Source organism: Budorcas taxicolor, chromosome 1 (genome assembly GCF_023091745.1).
Source record: "Budorcas taxicolor isolate Tak-1 chromosome 1, Takin1.1, whole genome shotgun sequence".
NCBI lineage: Eukaryota > Metazoa > Chordata > Mammalia > Artiodactyla > Bovidae > Budorcas > Budorcas taxicolor.
This window is the reverse complement of record NC_068910.1, coordinates 197,127,415-197,147,828: the sequence shown is the minus strand read 5'-3', so window position 1 is coordinate 197,147,828 and position 20,414 is coordinate 197,127,415. Positions and strand designations below refer to the sequence as shown.

Genomic DNA, 20,414 nt, shown 5'->3' with positions numbered 1-20,414 from the left:
CATCATGACTATCTGGGTCACGAAGATCTTTTTTGTACAGTTCTTCCATGTATTCTTGCCATCTCTTCTTAATATCTTCTGCTTCTGTTAGGTCCATACTATTTCTGTCCTTTATTGAGCCCATCTTTGCAGGAAAGGTTCCCTTGGTATCTCTAATTTTCTTGAAGAGATCTCTAGTCTTTCCCAATCTGTTGTTTTCCTCTATTTCTTTGCATTGATTGCTGAAGAAGGCTTTCTTATCTCTTCTTGCTATTCTTTGGAACTCTGCATTTAGATGCCTATATCTTTCCTTTTCTCCTTTGCTTTTCACCTCTCTTCTCTTCACAGCTATTTGTAAGGCCTCCCCAGACAGCTATTTTGCTTTTTTGCATTTCTTTTCCATAGGGATGGTCTTGATCCCTGTCTCCTGCACAATGTCACGAACTTCATTCCATAGTTCATCAGGCACTCTATCTATCAGATCTAGGCCCTTAAATCTATTTCTCATTTCCACTGTATAATCATAAGGGGTTTGATTTAGGTCATACCTGAATGGTCTAGAGGTTTTCCCTACTTTCTTCTATTTAAGTCTGAATTTGGTAATAAGCAGTTCATGATCTGAGCCACAGTCAGCTCCTGGTCTTGTTTTTGTTGACTGTATAGAGCTTCTCCATCTTTGGCTGCAAAGAATATAATCAATCTGAATTTGGTGTTGACCATCTGGTGATGTCCATGTGTAGAGTCTTCTCTTGTGTTGTTGGAAGAGGGTGTTTGCTATGACCAGTGCATTTTCTTGGCAAAACTTTTATTAGTCTTTGCCCTGCTTCATTCCGCATTCCAAGGCCAAATTTGCCTGTTACCCCAGGTGTTTCTTGACTTCCTACTTTTGCATTCAAGTCCCCTATAATGAAAAGGACATCTTTTCTGGATGTTAGTTCTAAAAGGTCTTGTAGGTCTTCATAAAACCGTTCAACTTCAGCTTCTTCAGCATTACTGGTTGGGGCACAGACTTGGATAACTGTAATATTGAATGGTTATAATATACACAAAAAAAAACCTATAATATACACACACAAAAAATAAAGAGACAGGAATACAAACAACACACTAAAGAAAGTCATCAAATCACAGAACAAGAAAAGAAGATATGCACAGAGGAACTACAAAACAATTAACAAAATGGTAATAAGTACATGCCTATCTATAACTACTTTAAATGTAAATGGACTAAATGCTGCTATCAAAATACAAAGGGTAGCTGAATGGATTAAAGCAACAAGACCCATTTATATGTTGCATACCCAGGCTTCAGATCTAAAGATATACACAGAATAAAAGTGAAGGGATAGAAAAAGATATTTCACGCAAATGAAAATGAAAAGAAACTTGTAGTAGCAATACTAATATCAGGCAAAACAGACCGGAAAGCAAAGAAGTTACAATTGACACAACAGAAATACAAAGGATCATAAAAGATTACTACAAACAATTATTTGCCAACAAAATGAACAGCCTAGAAGAAATGGGTAGTTCCCAGAAACATGCAACTTTCCAAAAGTGAATCAGGAAAAATAGAAAATCTGAACAGACAGATGACCAATAATGAAACAGAATTAGAAATTTTAAAAAGCCTCCCAACAAACAAGCCCAGGACCAGACAACAGGTAAATTCAACAAACTTAGGGAAGAGTTAATACCTATCCTTCTCAAACTATTCCAGAAAATTGAAGAGGAAGGAGCTATTCTAAATTCATTCTCTGAAGCCAGCATTATGCTGATACCAAAACCAGATAAAGACACTACAAAAAAATTACAGGCCAGTATCCCAGATGAACATAAATGCAAAAATTCTAAACAACATATTAGATGGATATCAACAGCATAGTAAAAGAACCATTCACCATTATCAAGTGTATTCTACACATGCAAGGATGGTTCTATATACACAAATAAATCAACATGATATATTACATTAACAAAGTAAAGAATAAAAACCACATGATCATCTGAATCAATGCAGAAAGTGTTTGACAAAATTCAATATCCATTTTTTATAAAAACTCTCAATAAAGTGGGTACAGAGTAAGCATGTATCAACATAATAAGAGCTGTGTATGACAAACCAGTGGCTCAGAAAATACTTAAACAATGAAACACCAAATGCTTTTCCTTTAAGATCAGGAACAAGGAAAAGTGTCTACTATTGACATTTTATTGAAAATAGTATTAGAAGTCTTAGTGACAGCAGTCACACAAGAAAGAGAAATAAAAGGCATACACATTGTAAAGGAAGTAGTAAAACTGTCCCTATTTGCAGATGACATGATAATATCTATAGGAAACCCTGAAAACTGCACCCAAAAAAAACTATTGAAACTAATCTATGAATTCAGTAAAACTTCAGGATACAAAATCAGTATATAGAAAGCAATTGCATTTCTATACACCAGTAATGAACTATAAGAAATAGAAATTGAGACAATCCTATTTATAATTGCAGCCAAAAGAATAAGAATAAAATCTGCCAAGAACGTGAAAGACCTATACTCTGAAATCCATTAAACATTAACGAAAGAACTAATGTTGTTGAAATGTCCATACTACCAAAAGCAATCTACAGATTCAATGAAATCTCATATCAAAGTAACCATAGCATTTTTTAAAGAATTAAACACAGCATCCTAAAGAATATTCTAGAACATGAAAGACTGTGAAAACCAAAGCAATTTAAGAGGAACAAAGCCAGAGGTGTCAAACTGTGCTTGCTACAAAGCTGTAGGAATCAAAACAGTATGGTCATGGCACAAAAATAGACACATACATCAATGGAGAATAGAGAGCTCAGAAATAAAGTCCCTCTTACGTGGTCAGTTAACGTACAACCATTCACTGGAATGGGCAAATTTAACTCAGATGACCATTATATCTACTACTGTGGGCAAAAATCCCTTAGAAGAAATGGAGTAGCCCTCACAGTCAACAGAAGACTCCAAAATGCAGTTCTTGGGTGCAGTCTCAAAAATGACAAAATGATCTGTTCATTTCCAAGGCAAACCATTCAACATCACAGTAATCCAAGTCTGTGCCCCAACAAGTAATGCTTAAGGAGCTGAAGTTGAACAGTTCTATGAAGACCTACAAGACCTTCTAGAACTAACACCCAAAAAAAGATGCCCTTTTCATTACAGGGGACTGGAATGCAAAAGTAGGAACTCAAGAGATACCTGGAGTAACAGGCAAATTTGGCCTTGGAGTACAAAAAGAAGCAGGGCAAAGGCTAACAGCATTTTGCCAAGAGAATGCACTGGTCATAGCAAACACCCTCTTCCAACAACACAAGAGAAGACTCTACACATGGACATCACCAGAAGGTCAGTACTAAAATCAGATTGATTATATTCTTTGCAACCAAAGATGGAGAAGCTCTATACAGTCAGCAAAAACAAGACCAGGAGCTGACTGTGGCTCAGATCATGAACTCCTTATTGCCAAATTCAGACTTAAATTGAAGAAAATAGGGAAAACCACTAGACCATTCAGGTATGACCTAAATCAAATCCCTTATGATGATACAGTGGAAGTGACAAATAGATTGAAGGGATTAAATCTGATAGAATGCCTGAAGAACCATGGATGGAGGCTCATGACACTGTACAGGAGGCAGTGGTCAAGACCATCCCCAAGAAAAAGAAATGCAAAAAGGCAAAATGGTTGTCTGGGGAGGCCTTACAAATAGCTGAGAAAACAAGGTAAAGGCAAAGGAGAAAAGGAAAGATATACCCATTTGAATGCAGTGTTTCATGAATAGCAAGGAGAGATAAGAAAGCCTTCTTCAGTGATCGATGCAAAGAAATAGAGGAAAATAATAGAATGGGAAAGACTAGAGATCTCTTCAAGAAAATTAGACCAAAGGAACATGTCATGCAAAGATGGGCACAATAAAGGACAGAAATAGTATGGACCTAACAGAAGCAGAAGCTATGAGGAAGAGGAGGCAAGAATACACAGAAGAACTATACAAAAAAGATCTTCATGACCCAGATAATCACAATGGTATGATAACTCACCTAGAGCCAGACATCCTGGAATGTGAAGTCAAGTGGGCCTTAGAGAGCATCACTATGAACAAAGCTAGTGGAGGTGATGGAATTCCAGCTGAGCTATTTCAAATCCTAAAGATCATGCTATGAAAGTGCTGCACTCAATATGCCAGCAAATTTGGAAAACTCAGCAGTGGCCACAGGACTAGAAAAGGTCAGTTGCCATTCCAATCCTAAAGAAAGGCAGTGGAAAAGAATATTCAAGCACATTTTCAAGCACAAAAAACAATGTTCAAGCACAATTGCACTCATCTCACACACTAGCAAGGGAATGCTCAAAATTCTCCAATCCAGGCTTCAACAGTATGTGAACTGTGAACTTCCAGATATTCAAGCTGGATTTAGAATAGGCAGAGGAACCAGAGATCAAACTGCCAACATTCATTGGATCATCAAAAAAGCACAAGAGTTCCAGTAAAACATCTACTTCTGCTTTATTGACTGTACCAAAGCCTTTGATTACGTGCATCACAATGGACTGTGGGAAATTCTGAAAGAGATGGGAATACCAGACCACCTGACCTGCCTCTTGAGAAACCTATATACAGGTCAGGAAGCAACAGTTAGAACTGTACATGCAACAACAGACTGGTTCCAAATAGGAAAAGAAGTATGTCAAGGCTGTATATTGTCACCCTGCTTATTTAACTTATATGCAGAGTACATCATGCAAAATGGTGGGCTGGATGAAGCACAAGCTGGAATCAAGACTGCTGGGAGAAACATCAATAACCTCAGATATGCAGATGACACCACCCTTACAGCAGAAAGTGAAGAAGAACTAAAGAGCCTCTTGATGAAAGTGAAAGAGGAGAGTGAAAAAGTTGTCTTAAAACTCAACAGTCAGAAAACTAAGATCATGGCATCTGGTCCCATCCTTTCATGTCAAATAGATGGAGAAACAATGGAAACAGTGACAGACTTTATTTTGGGGAGCTCCAAAATCATTGCAGATGGTGACTGAAGCCATGAAATGAAAAGACTCTTGCTCCTTGGAAGAAAAGCTATGACTAACCTAGACAGCATATTAAAAAGCAGAGACATTACTTTGCCAACAGTGGTCCGTCTAGTCAAGGCTATGGTTTTTCCAGTAGTCATGTATGGATGTGAAAGTTGGACTGTAAAGAAAGCTGAGCACCAAAGAATTGACACTTCTGTGATGTTGGAGAAGACTCTTGAGAGTCCCTTGGACTGCACAGAGATCCAGCCATTCAATCCTAAAGGAAATCAGTCCTGAATATTCATTGGAAGAACTGATGCCGAAGCTGAAACTCCAGTACTTTGGCCACCTGATGCGAAGAACTGACTCATTAGAAAAGACCCTGATGCTGGGAAAGATTGAAGGCAAGAGGAAAAGGGGACAACAGAGGGTGAGATGGTTGGATGGCATCAATGACTCGCTGTACATGAGTTTAAGCAAGCTCCAGGAGTTGATGATGGACAGGGAAGCCTGGCATGCTGCAGTCCGTGGGGTTCAGAGTCATACACGACTGAGCGACTGAACTGAACTGAATGTACACAATGGAGCCAAGAATATACAATAGGTAAAAAAACATGTCTTCAATAAATGAAACTGGGAAACTTGACAGCTTCATGCAAAAGAATGAAACTGGATCACTCTCTATGCTGTATACAAAATATAAACTCAAAAAGGATTGAAGACTTAAATGTGAGATCTGAAACCATAAAATAACTCCTAGAAGAAAACATTGGGTGTATACTCTTTAAAATTAGACTTGGCAGTATTTTTTTTTTTTAATCTGTCTCCTCAGGCAAGGGCAGGGAAAAGAAAAATAAATAAGACTATATCAGTTTTAAAGGTTTTGCACAACAAAGGAAACCATCAACAAACATAAAGGCAATTTACTGAATAGGAAGAAATACTTGTAGATGATCTATCTGGTAAGGGGTTAATATCTAAAATATATTTTTTAAAAACTTACATAACTCAGTATCAAGTAATCCAACCTGATTTTAAAATGAGCAAAAAGCCTGAACAAATGCTTTTTCAAGAAAGACATAGAGATGGCCAACAGACACATAAAATGGTATTCAACATCACTAATCATCAGTGTAGTACAAATATAAACCACAATGAGCTATCCTCACACCTTTCAGAATGACTGTTATCAAACAAACAACAAATGACAAGTGTTGGCAAGGATATGGAGAAAAGGGGACTCTTATGCTGGTGAGAATGTAAACCACTATGGAACAGTGTAGACGTTCCTCAAAAATTCTTAAATAGAACAGCTATATGATCCAGTAATTTCACTTCTGGGTATTTACCCAAAGAAAATAAAAATATTATTTTGAAAAGATACATGCTCTCCAACATTCACTGCAGCATTATTCACTATACCCAACATATGGAAGTAACCTAAGTATTCATCAGTAGATAAGTGGATAAAGGTGACACACACACGCATACACACAATGGAATTTTACGTAGCCATAAAAAAGAACGAAAGCTTGACATTTGAAACAACAGGAATGGACTCTAAGGGTATTATGCTAAGTGAAATAGGTCTGACAGAGAAAGACAAATACTATATGATTTCATTTATATGTGGAATTTAAAAATCAAACTAAACAGAAACACCTGTAGAGAGAACACAATAGAGGTCACCAGAGGGTAAATGGGTGGTTAGGTGAAATAGACGAAGGGAATTAAGAGGTACAAACTTCCAGGTATAAAATAAATAAGGCACAGGGATGTAATGTATAGCATAGAGAATATAGTCAATAATACAGTAATAACTTTGGTAACAAATGGTTACTAGACTTACTGTGGTGACCAATTCATGATGTATCCAAATGTCAAATCACTATGGTGTACACCTGAAATTAATATAATATTACATATCAACTATACTTCAGTTTTTTTTAAAAGGAAGGAAAAAAGCTAGATTTGAGGGTAGTTGTCTCAGTTGCAGGTCTTAAAAGCTGGGTTCACAACGTGGGATTCAAACTCTTTGCTCCTCGGGGAAAAGCTCTGGATTTCCAGTTTCTCCTAATTGTGGGTCAGTGTGCTGGGGTTTACAGCAAGATTGTGTCTTAGCATCTCCTATCCACTGAATATGAGTTTCTTCTAATTTTTCCAATAATGTAGAAGTCACTCAGCTAGTTTTTAGGGTTTTTTTCAGAAGAAATTGGTCCATATGTAGCTATACAGGTGTGTCCATGGGAGAAGGCAAGTTCCTGTTTGACCATCTTGAACCAGAACTCTGAAATCAGGCTCTTGAAGAGATATCTGAACTCCTTCGTTCATTACAGCATTATATGAAATCAAGCTCTCGCAGAATGGATAGATAAATAAAATGTGGTATATACCACATTTTATTTATGTATACACACACAGTGGAATATTATTCAGCCTTCAAAAAGGAGGAAATCCTGTCATTTGCAACATGGGTTAACCTGGAGGATGAGGATATTATGCTAAGTGGAATAAGCCAGGCACAGGAAGTCAAATAGTACATGATCTCTTATATGGGAATCAAAAAAAAAAAGAGTCAGACTTACTAGAAGCAGAAAGTAGAATGGTGGTTACCAGGGGCTGGGGGTATGAGGGAAAAGAGGAGATGCTGACCCAATGTACAAAGTTGCAGTTATACAGGATGAATAAATCTAGAGATCTAATGTACAATATAATCACTATACATTTAATATAATATCGTTTTAAATGCTGAACATTCACTTAAGAGGGTAGATTTCAGGTCCTCTACATCCCTACTATCCTGCAAAATAGTAATATTGTAGGGAGATGCTATGTTAAGCAGCTTCACTGTAGTAATTGTTTCACTGTCTATATCACATTATTTTGTTATATATCTTAAATACATACAATTTTTACTTAAAAAATTTTTTTTAATTTTTCAAGTAAAATTAACCACAGTAAGATGGAGAAGGAAATGGCAACCCACTCTAGTATTCTTGCCTGGAAAATCCCTGGGACAGGGGAGCCTGGTGGGCTGCCGTCTATGGGGTCGCACAGAGTCGGACATGACTGAAACGACTTAGCAGCAGCAGTAGCAACCACAGTAAGAAAGTAAAAAGAAACACAGGATTAATTTTACTTACATCTCTTATTTAATACCATATATCTAAAATATTTTTCCAACATGTAATCAGTATAAAAGTATTGATGTTTTACTGTTTTTTTCTTACAAAGTCTTCAAAATCTGTATTTATACTTAAAAACATCTCAGGGATTTTCCTGGTGGTCCAGTGGCTAAAATTCTGCATTCCCAATGCAGGGGGACTGGGTTCAGTCCCTGGCCAGGGAACTAGATCCCACATGCTGCAACTAATATCTGGCACAGCCAAATAAATAAATAAAAATTAACAGAAAACAAATTTATTTAAAAAAAGACATCTCAAATTGGGTTATCTACATATGGCTAGTGATCACCATATTGGACCATGCTGACTTGAATAACAAGAGTTCCAGAAAGAGAGTGGATAAGGGGAAAGAGAAGCAGAAAAGAAACAAAACAATTTTAAGAAAATATCCAAGAACTTAAGAATACTAGTTTCCAAACTGAGGAGGCTCTGAGCCCAGCAAAAGTGAATTAGATCCAGACCAAGGCACTTCATCTGTTTTATTTTAAAACACCAGGAACTCAGAAACCTCTGTAGGCTTCAAAGGGGAAAAAAAACCAAACAGGTTGCAGTCAAAGGATCAGTGGCTTTAGACTTCTCAACAACAGTGGATAAATGGAGGACAATGAGTCAGTGCCTTTAAAATTCTGAAGCAAAGAACCATCAAGCCATAATTCTATAAATACCAACCACATTAGGGGGTAGATAAAGGGTATTTTCAATGATCTAACATCTAAAAAATGTACCTGCTATGCTCCCTTGTTTAGGAAGATACTGAAGAATGTGTTATACCAAACAAGGAAGCAAACCAAGAATGAGGAAAATGTGAGATATAAGAAACAGGAGAAAGGTGAAGGGAATCCCTAGAGTGAAACTGTAAATCAGGCCTAGAGATCAACCAGCCCAGACTGGAGTAGGTCAGAGGGAACTGAAAACAATTTAAAGGAAATGCAATTGCTAGAATACCCAATGGGGCTGATTATGGACATAGAAACTGGCAGAAGCCTTTGAATTAGTTGAATTAGTAACATGTACTATATCCCAAAACTAAACAAATAAAAGAGATAAAAGGAAAATGTAAAGTTATAAACTCTGAATGCTGAGTAATTTATCTATGCTGACGTTAGAAAGGGCATGTGGGTAAGGTGGAATGAGTAGCAAAAGAGCTGAAACCTCATCTTTCATAGTACAAAATTAAACCACAGTCCTTAAATCAGAAATACAAGAAAGGAACAATGTAGACATCTTAACTGCAATGTAAAGATAAAAACCAAAATAAGCAAGTGTTGAAAATGCTTGGATCTGGGGAAGAGAAAATTTAAAAAGATGACTGCCATTTTTTCTAATAAATTTTGTAAAACTATGTCTAAGTCTAAAGTATACCCATATATAACTTTTAAAAGAAACAAGCAGTAATAAATCTGAATGAATAAAAGAGCTTTTCATGTCAGTGTATGGCAAAACCAGTACAGTATTATAAAGTAAAATAAAGTAAAAATAAAAATTTTAAAAAAAATTTTTTTTTTTTTTTAAAAAAGAGCTTTAACAGGCCATTGCTAATGAGTATCCTTACCTCCTAGCATCGAGTACTGGTTCCGCTGTATGGATGTGGATGGGGATGGAGTGCTCTCCATGTACGAGCTGGAATACTTCTACGAGGAGCAGTGTGAACGGATGGAAGCCATGGGCATTGAGCCTTTGCCATTCCATGATTTGTTGTGCCAGATGCTTGACCTGGTAAAGCCAGCCAGTGATGGTAAGACTGAATAAAGATCCAAGTTGCATTGTCCATCTACTAACAGAGTGGGGGTTGTAATCCTGGATGGTTCTAAATTATTTAACTTCCCAGTCTTCCATCCAGGCTTTCCAAATACAGAAATATTTAAGTTTCTCCTTTATTGTTGGCATAGAACTAACAATTAATGGCAAATTCAGAAAGCAGATTAGTGGTAGCCAGTTGGGGAGGATTACAGAGGGGAGGGGAGTGAGACTGTTTGACTGATACAGTTTCCTTTGGAGGTGAAGAAAATGCTACGGAATGTGATAGTGGTGATGCTTGTGCAACATTGTGAATGTATGAAAAACCATTAGAATGGTTAAAATGGTGAATTTTATGTGAACTTTACCTTAAAAAACATCAAATTTTTATAATCAAATAAGCATATGCATATATCCTTTTAAACTTCAGTAAAAGTTTTTTTTTTTTCACTTCGAAAGAAGTCTTTGAAATTTACCAGATTTGTTCTTACACAGGCAAAATAACTCTACGAGACCTGAAGAGATGCAGAATGGCTCACATCTTTTATGACACTTTCTTTAATCTGGAGAAATACTTAGACCATGAACAGAGAGATCCCTTTGCGGTCCAGAAGGTACCAATATAGTTTTGACTTCTGTTTGAGGGATGCAGTATCAGGGGTTCTGTGCTTCAGATAAGTGGCCTCTGTCTGCAGGAATTTTGGTATTTAAAAAGGCTTACATTTAAAACATTCCATAACATACTGAAAAGAAAGAATAAAGGACTCAGAGCCCATCTCTTCCCACAGCTAATCTTCAAGTGTAGGTAATAATCTGCATCTGCCTTTCATTGAATGAATTGTGTGTTTTGTGTACTTCCATATACATAGAAACTGGTTACAGAAAATTTTGAAAAAATTGTCTTTCTCACTTTCAAAACTACATCAATAGATACATCTCTGTTACAGAGTGTACTGGGCTTGATTTAACGGTACCATTCAATTTCGGGATGGCATGGTAATGAAAACTAGATGCCCTCCAAGATAGACAACCTTCAGATAAATGTAACACTTTTTTCAAGCGGTAATGATGACTGTACATGACATCAGCTTGAAGTCATTCTACGGTGAACTGCCTTCCCCACACACAAAAACCTGTGGACTCTCAGAAAACCCACATCCAGGAAAAAAACAAACAAAAAGCAGAATATCACCACTTCTCCTTCTATTCCCCTGTTTAAAGAGTAAAAACTATATTGATGGAAAAGAACTGATTGAGTACACTACAGGAAACTTCCTCAGTCTTTTATCTTCCATATGTTGCATAACTGTTTGACCTAAATATTAATAGTTAAGAATACAAGGACCAGCTTCTAAAAACAAATACTCTGCACCAGAACTTGGAGCATATCAAGGTACATTATCACTAGCCTAAAGTCACTATTTCATTGACATTAAAATGTCCCATTATTTTATATACCTTTAAGCAAGAAAAAGCAATTATAAATCTAAGATGCATAGCAATTTCAGACATATTTAAAAGATGAGGTGAAGTTCTTCAAATGGATTACAGTAATTAACACATTGTGTAGTCAGTATTAAGGTACTTACATTCTTCTAGCATTACTAACCTTACATCCTAGGGCAATGTTAACCCAATTTCATTATGGAAAAACATCATTTTACCTAGAACATATAATCTAAGATGCAGTCTGTATTGTAGAAGGAAAAGAAAATATATACTTTCTTCCCCCTTCATTTTTTTATTTGTATTACAAATTTTAAATTTTCCTTTTTTCTGAGAGGTAGTAATTATCAACATTCTGATCTGCAAAGAATGCTATTAGTAAGTGCTCAGTAAATTCCAGGTACTGCGTTGAAGAGACACTGGGGGTTATATAGAGATAACTCAGTATATAAGAACGGGTGTATAGAGATGACGAAGGCAGGAGAACAAAAGGTGGCAGCCAAGCCCACATAGTACAAAGAAGGAAATGACTAGGGGGAGAAGAGCTGCTTCTAAGAAGGTAACTCAGATGGCAGGGTCTCCAAGCTGGCTGTGAAGGAAGCAATAAAAATTCACTAGAGGAAGGGATGGTATATTTCAGGTTAAGTTTAAGCTGCTCAGTTGTGTCTGACTCTTTGTGACCCCATGGACTGTAGCCTCTGTCCATGGAATTCTCCAGGCAAGATTAGTGGAGCAATATATGGCTGATTCAAGTTGAGGTTTGACAGAAAACAACAAAATTCTGTAAAGCAATTATCCTTCAATTAAAAAATAAATTAAAAAAAAAAAAATACTGGAGTAGGTTGCCATTTCTTTCTCCAGAGGATTTTCCCAACCCAGAGGTCAAACCCAGGTTGCCTGCATTGCAGGCAGATTCATCACCATGTGAGCCACCAGGGAAGCCACATTTCAGGTGGGCATATGCAAACCACAGGTCAGTCCAGGTCACTGCTATGCCAAGTGCGAGGAGAAGGGGCTAGAGAAAAGTCTCTGATTACAAGGCTGAAGAACCTAGACCCAAACAGTCCAGCTAATGAAGAGTACTTAATAATTTTGTGATTCAAGGTGTAGAAAATCAGTTTAGGAGTGTAACTTTAGTACTTCTTTTAACATGTTTAGAGCTTCCCTGATAGCTCGGTTGGTAAAGAATCAGCCTGTAATGCAGGAAACCCCAGTTCAGTTCCTGGGTTGGGAAGATCCACTGGAGAAGAGATAGGCTACCCACTCCAGTATTCTTGGACTTCCCTGGTGGCTCAGCTGGTAAAGAATCCACCTGCAATGCGGGAGACTTGGGTTCAATCCCCGGGTTGGGAAGATCCCCTGGAGAAGAGAAAGGCTACCCATTCCAGTATTCTTGCCTGGAGAATTCCATGAACCGTATAGTCCATGGGGTCAAATAAAACATTTTTCACATAGGTTTTTTCAGGATGTAAATATTTGTGATGACCTATCTCCAATTTTTGTTTTTGATTCTGTTTCCTGTGGCCACCGCCCTCCCAATCAGGATGTTGAGAATGACAGTCCTGAGCCCTCCGACTGGGACAGGTTTGCTGCTGAAGAGTATGAGACCCTTGTAGCAGAAGAGTCTGCCCAAGCACAGTTCCAGGAAGGGTGAGTAAGTTTCCCTGTGTCTTTTTTAACAGGGGTGACCACGTTAGGATCACCTTTAAAAAATCAAGCTAGTAGTCCTTTCCTGTTTTTGTCATATCCCAAAAATGAGTGATTTTAACCCAATTTTAATTGAGTGAATATTCCCCCAGCAGTCTTCTCTTCCCTTCACTGATTTTATGAAAAGTCTTCTCATGTGCCATTTCCTTTAATGAAGTTGTACCTTCCACTGAAAACGGAGATCACTGTGCAATCATACTGCTTTGTTAGGGATGTTAGTAAACCCTATGAACAAAGGAGAACTGAAGCTCTTTTAAATAATAAAGACCATTATGATCATCAAAACAAACCTTTATCAGACATGGTTTTGTGCGTTCAACTCTGAATAACAAGTTAACTTCTACAAAGGGACCATGGTAAGAAATTAAATTATCCAAGACTTTTACTACTTAGAACATTTTCGTAACTATACTTTGTTGGCTGTTTTCATCTTCTAGTGATTTATTTAGCAGTTCCTTTATAGTCACTGTTTCTGTAAGGCTCTCAATCAACCCTTATTATTAACGTAATACTTTTTTGAATAGGCAGTATATTCATTTAATATTCAAATTAAAGAATAGTAAGATTCCTGCTACTCAGTTCTCCCCAGAAGCAACCACTATTATTACTTTATGTGCCTTTCCAAGGATGCTCCATCTTGTTCCCTCCCATTCTCACACACTCTCTTTATACATATGTATATGTGTATAAAAGCAAATACACGTATATTTTTTTTCTTTTTTTCTCTTACACATATGGTAGCATACTATTTGGTTCTCAGCTTTTTCCACACTTTTTATAAAGTTTCTGTTACATAAGATAAGTTCTGGAGACCTGCTGTACAACACAGTATCTATAGTTAAAATATGGTATTATGTGGTTTAAAATATATTAAGAAGATAGATCTTATGTTAAGTGTTCCTACAAAAAAAGAACACTGGGAAATGTCTGGAAGTAATGGATATATTTAGTGCCTTGACTGCAGTGATGATATGACAGATACATGCATATTCCCAAATCATCAAGATATATTCACTAAATGTGTCCAGTTTTTTGTATCAAACTTCAATAAATTGCTGGAGTTTCCCTGGTGGCTCAGAGGTTAAAGTGTCTGCCTGCAATGCAGGAGACCCAGGTTCGATTCCTGGGTTGGGAAGATCCCCTGGAGAAGGAAATGGCAACCCCCTCCAGTACTCTTACCTGGAGAATCCCATGGAGGGAAGAGCCCGGTAGGCTACAGTCCATGGGGTGGCAAAGAGTCGGACATGACTGAGCTACTTCACTTCACTTCAATAAATCTTAAAACAGTAACAAAGCTTGGGAGAACAGCATGGTGAACTAAATACTTGCATTTTATGATCGTTGAGGTATAAATGAGGCAACATAAATATCTGGGGATCCCTGAGTGTATGAAAAAATTAATAAAAGAAGAACTGAAGATTGGAGGAAAAACAAACCAATAAATTGGAGATTATTCCACAAATATATTCAGTGAATGTGCTAAGTTTTTTATAACTGCATAATATTCCACTGTATAGTTACACCATTATCTTATATTCCTCTGTTCACAGACACTATAGTGAAAATAGTGAAATATTAAGAGATATAAGGTTGCAGTGAATAATCTTTTATATATGTCACTTTATACATATGTGGGATAAATTTCTAGGGTGTAGCTAACAGATAGGGCTTCCCAGGTGGCACAGTGGTGAAGAATCTGCCTGCCGGTACAGGAGACACAAGAGATGCGGGTTTGATTCCTGGGTCGGGAAGATCTCCTGGAGTAGGAAATGGCAACCCGCTCCAGTATTCTTGCCTGGAAACTTATGAACAGAGGAGCTTGGCAGGCTACAATCCATGGGATCGCAGAGAGTCTGACACAACTGAGCACACACAAACACACACACACAGCAAACAGACAGCAAACTTACAAATACATAGGAGGGTTTTAGAGAAGCCAGTAAGAAATGACATAGATATCCAGATTAGCAATGGTGGGGAGGCACATCATCCCTAGGCCTAAAAGGACCAGGAGATGGCAACAGCATCAAAACCCAAAGGAGCAGCTCTATTCACAGGCATGATATAATTCTTTGTCAGTGAGCTTCATTAGTTAGGAACTGGGGTAAGTTTACTGATCTTATGAAGCAATATCACTACTATCAAGAACATGTGCAGATGTTTATAATAGTGAAAACCAGAGACAATCTAAATAATAAGATTAATAAAATTATCATACATATACATAGTTCAATCCCATTTAACCATTAAAAAATCATTTTGTGGGTGTATAATTATTGGCCATCAAGGAAGAAATAGGAATATGAAAAAAGGCCTTTAAAGATCTAGTAAAACAGAAAAGAACAAAATAAAAGTATCAAAGAAAATTAGGTATATGTAAGGAAAACAAAAGGGATCTAACATACATACTAGACAATAGAACAAATGAAGTAGAAAAAAAATTCAAAGATAATAAAAAGTTTTTTTGAAATGAAGTCTGAAGTCTGAAAGGTCAGAAGTCACACCATATGATAATGACTGGCCCCACAAATGTGTGGTGAAGTTAACAGAATTCAAAGATTATTTGGGAGACTTTTTCAGCTTTTTAAAAATGTAAGTCACCAGGTAAGAGTGGAAAAAATATCAACCTTGCCTCAGAGACTGCCACAGTAGAAATGAATACCAGAAAAGATCATGAAGAAATATTTATAACTCTCAGAGAAAGAAATTCTATACCCTAAAGTTTTATACTAATCCAAGATGACATTCAAGCATGAGAACGCAAATGGGAATTTTCTAAAAACTGAAAGGAATAAAGCACCCATGAGCTCTTGTTTAAAAAGGGCATAATCATAAAACAGAGATGAGCCAAAATAAGGAGCCCAGAAATGGAGCAGCCATGGTGGAAAAGAAATGACAGTGAGTGTTCAGTCCATTTAAACATAAAGCATACCGTCAGAACATAGCATTCTGGAAAAAATACTATAACTCAAAGTGGGATGTAGAGAGGGGGAAAAAACGTGTGTAACTTTCATTAGCAGGTCCTCAGTGGCTCCCCTCTGAAGCGGGTAAGTCAAGTTGAGGTTTAAGACTATTAATTAATGTAAACATTTGAAAAACCAAAGCCAGACTCTAAATATTCTAATTCAATCAGAAAACATGTGTGCACAAAAAAAAACACACACCATGCAGCATAAAGATGACAGAACTAAAATAAATACTTTTTGATCAGTGAATGTAAGTGAAACAAACTCACTTATAAAAATAAAACAATTCCATTATAGAATGGTAACAAAAGCTGAATTTAAAAGACTAAACAGTGACCTCCCTGGTGGTCCAGTGGTTAACACTCCACAATCCCAGTGCCAGCGGCCTGGGTTCAATTCCTGGTCTGGGAACTAGACCCTGCATGCTGCAACTAAGAACCACTGTGCCACAACTGAAAATGGAAACGATCTTGCAACTGAAGACCCCACGTGCCGCAGCTAAGGCCCATAGCAGCCAAACAGGCTTCAAAAAAAATAACTAACCACCCCCAAAAAGCTGTCCTGATAACATCAAATTTTTGAAGCAGAAACTCCAAAAGGAAAAAAAAAAAAGGAGAACTTGAAGCCTGTTATTTGCATCCATAGGAAATTATTCCCTGAAAATATTTTTGTGGTGTATTCTCCAGAGACTATTTACAAAATAAATATTAGGCCACAAACAAAACTTCAGTAGACTTCCCGAAAGTATTACAATAATATAGAGTAGCTTCTCATTTCAAGCTGGTAAACAAAGCATCCAGTAGTTTTCAGTATCTCATGCCATATAAAAACAAGAAATACAGAGCATCATCTGAAGTAAGAAGAGAAACTTTTCAGTGGACTAACAGGACAGATGGAATCAGATTGAAGAGGGAGCCAGAGCTTAGGTTCTCTGCCAGAAGATGAGAAAGATAATTGCCACAGATAAGGGAGCAGTACTTGAGATGATCCATACCTTAATATGACTGAAAACAAGAGCGAAAGGGAGGTTCAACCCAGGTAGGTTGAACCCTGTACATCCCATCCTACTCTTAAGGGAAAGACAAAAGCAGTAAAAAGGGAACCTTGGAGCAGCATGGCCCCACTCAGCTCAGCCACTCAGTCGTGTCCGACTCTTTTCAACCCCATGGACTGCAGCACGCAAGGCTTCCCTGTCCATCACCAACTCCCGGAGTTTGCTCAAACTCGTGTCCATTGACTTGGTGATGCCATCCAACCATCTCATCCTCTATCGTCCCCTTCTCCTCCTGCCTTAAATCTTTCCCAGCATCAGGGTCTTTTCCAGTGAGTCAGTTCTTCTCATCAGGCAAAGTATTGGGGTTTCAGCTTCAGCATCAGTCCTTCCAATGAATATTCACAACTGATTTCCTTTAGGATTGACTGGTTTGATCTCCTTGCAGTCCAAGGGACTCTCAAGAGTCTTCTCCAACACCACAGTTCAAAAGCATCAATTCTTTGGTGCTCAGCTTTCTTTATGGTCCAACTCTCACATCTATACATGAGTACTGGAAAAATCATAGCTTTGACTGTACACACCTTTGTTGGCAAAGTCATGTCTCTCCTTTTTACTATGCTGTCTAGGTTGGTCATAGCTTTTCTTCCAAGAAGCAAGCGTCTTTTAATTTCATGGCTGCAGTCACCATCTGCAAAGATTTTGGAGCCCGAGAAAATAAAAGTCTGTCACTGTCTCCACTGTTTCCCCATCTATTTGCCATGAAGCGATGGGACCAGATGCCATGATCTTCATTTTTTGAATGTTGAGTTTTAAGCCAACTTTTTCACTCTCCTCTTTCACTTTCATCAAGAGACTCTTTAGTTCCTCTTGGCTTTCTGCCATAAGGGTGGTGTCATCTGCATATCTGAGGTTATTGATATTTCTCCTGGACACATCTGAAAAGTACATTAAGGCTGTATACTGTCACCCTGTTTATTTAACTTATATGCAGAGCACATCATGTAAAATCCCAGGCTGAATGAATCACAAGCTGGAATCAAGATTGCCAGGAGAAGTATCAATAACCTCAGACATGCATGGCCCACCCTTCCCCCTATTCTCTTTTAAAGTACCAACAGATCCACACTGCTCTCTCCTGAGCAACCCATGCAGGGGCAACAGTACACGGTAAAGCAGACAAATATCAACCAACAAAATACTCAGCAAATGAAGAACTTTAACCCTGGACTCACTACAGCAATCAGAATAAGACATCAAGATGGGTATATTTACCATTTGTTTTTTTTGGCTCCACTCTTAGTTCCCCAACCAGGGATCAAACTCATGCCCCCTGCAGTGGAAGCACAGAGTCTCTCAACTACCAGACCACCAGAGAAGTCTATTTTTAGACAGATAAAATTTTAAATGAAAGAAAACACAATCATTGGGTGATGTGATAACAGAATGGACACATATGAAAATTTTTTATCTATAATATTGATTGTAATACGGAAGTAAGAAATTCTTGTAGAAACCAGTAGAAATAATAGCCAGATAACTCCCAGAATTTTAGCTATTAAAACAAATAAAAATATAAACAGAAACAGAAGTCAGCTAACTTTTTCTGGCCAGGTAATAAATATTTTAGGCTTTGCAATCTCTGTCACAATTACTTGGCTCTGCCACTGTGGCGTGAAAGTAGCCCTAATATGTAAGCAAATGACTGTGGCTGTGTTCCAATAAAATTTTGACAGACACTGAGATACTTAAGTTCAGATCATTTTAACATCATAAAATATTCTTCGATTTTTTTTTTTAATTTAAAAAGGTAAAACAATTCATGGGCTATTATACCAAAACAGGTGGTGAGACAGAGCTGGACCACAGATTGCAGTTTCCCAATTCCTGTACTAGAGTGAAATCTCAGAACATAAAAAGATAGAACTGAAAAGCTACTAGAGAGAGGAAAAAAAATACCCACAATATAAACACAAAAAGAAACAGCATTTTTTAAAAAATAACTTTGAACCTTGAATTCTGTTCCTATTTAAATGTAAGGGACAGATGAAGACATTTTTAGACATCAAGAGATGCAAAAATGTTTACCACCCACAGACAATCTTTGAAAGAAATATTAAAGGGTTTTCTTCAGCAACAAGGTAAATATATCCTAGAGGAATAGTGGGATATAAGAAACAATAAAATTAGCAAAATTTATCCTTAGAATTGGGTAAGTATTTATTATAGATACCATTAACATAGTAAAAGAAGGTCAGGGTGAATCTTTATTAAAGTGGAGAATACAGACACTGATAAATTTATATTTTTCTAATGATAACTAGAGTTAAAATATCTGTTAAATTTTTTAAGGAAAATCACTAAAAATATTAAATGGAAAACTTTCCAGTCATTTTCAGAAAAAGACAGTAGACTATTAACTAGAAAAAAAAAATCTGCATATAGAAAACTCAGTCTACTAAAAGACAAGTGTGTTTAACCAGTATTCCTTTGGTAAGAAGTGACTTTAACTCACATTGACATAAAGGAAAAGCAAAGCCTTTGCAAAAAGGAAACTGTGGGCTTAAAGAACTGAAAAGTCTAGGGCTAATACTGATTTCAGAGACTTAGATTGTATCTCTTTAATCTCTTAGGTAATGCTTTTCTTTCATTCTTTCACTCTTCAGCAAGTTTTTAGTATGTGGTGGCAAAATGATAGCTTTACATTCAAATAAAAGAGCAAGTCCCTTTCCCACCAGATTCTACAAAAGCCCAGGACTTGTTTGGCTGTAACTGGCTTATTTTGGGTCTAGTCCTTGAACCAGCTCTAGAAGGAGTCAGACCTAGAAATTAGCTTGGACAGAAGTTCAAGTTCATCCAAACCACGTCTTTTCTCAAGGAAAATTTGGGAAATTTGAACATACGGTCAAAAAAGGGGAAACGCTGTGCTAGTAAAGGAATAGCAGATGTTCACTACAGTAAAAAGGAGACAAAAAGACAAAGACAGTACAAAACAAATAGACAAAATAAGTCCAGATATAGTATGAATCACAAAACTCAGAAGGGACTAAAAATCCAACCGTACACTATTCTTTAGATTCATACCTAACATAGAGGCGACAGTCAAATAAGTAGTAAATAAGAGGAAATCAGGTATAGTAATGTTTATGAGACAAATAGAATTGAAAGCTTTAAAAGGAACATCAGTATTTCAGCAGTTGGCCGTGAAAATAAGTCACCAACTTTATGTGATACAAAAAGCAAACCTGATAGAAATACAAAAGAAAAATTGACAATCCTATAGTCATATAAAACCCAACAAATCAAATAGGACAAAAAATTCATAATATAGAATTAGTAAACATTCATCAGTTCAGTTCAGTT

The 20,414-nt window shown here is 37.1% G+C and overlaps 1 protein-coding gene and 1 non-coding gene across 2 annotated transcripts in view; both read left to right on the top strand.

Annotated features, from left to right (window-relative positions):
* PPP2R3A (protein phosphatase 2 regulatory subunit B''alpha) overlaps positions 1 to 20,414 on the top strand; it is a 175,862-nt gene that overhangs the window by 138,978 nt on the left and 16,470 nt on the right. The window contains exons 10-12 of the mRNA XM_052640181.1: positions 9,764 to 9,939; positions 10,437 to 10,555; positions 12,931 to 13,037. Coding sequence (XP_052496141.1) covers positions 9,764 to 9,939; positions 10,437 to 10,555; positions 12,931 to 13,037 — 402 coding nt within the window. The remainder of the gene's footprint in view (positions 1 to 9,763; positions 9,940 to 10,436; positions 10,556 to 12,930; positions 13,038 to 20,414) is intronic.
* Positions 14,158 to 14,229, top strand: TRNAC-GCA (transfer RNA cysteine (anticodon GCA)). Its single transcript has one exon. It is a non-coding gene; the product is annotated as a tRNA-Cys (tRNA).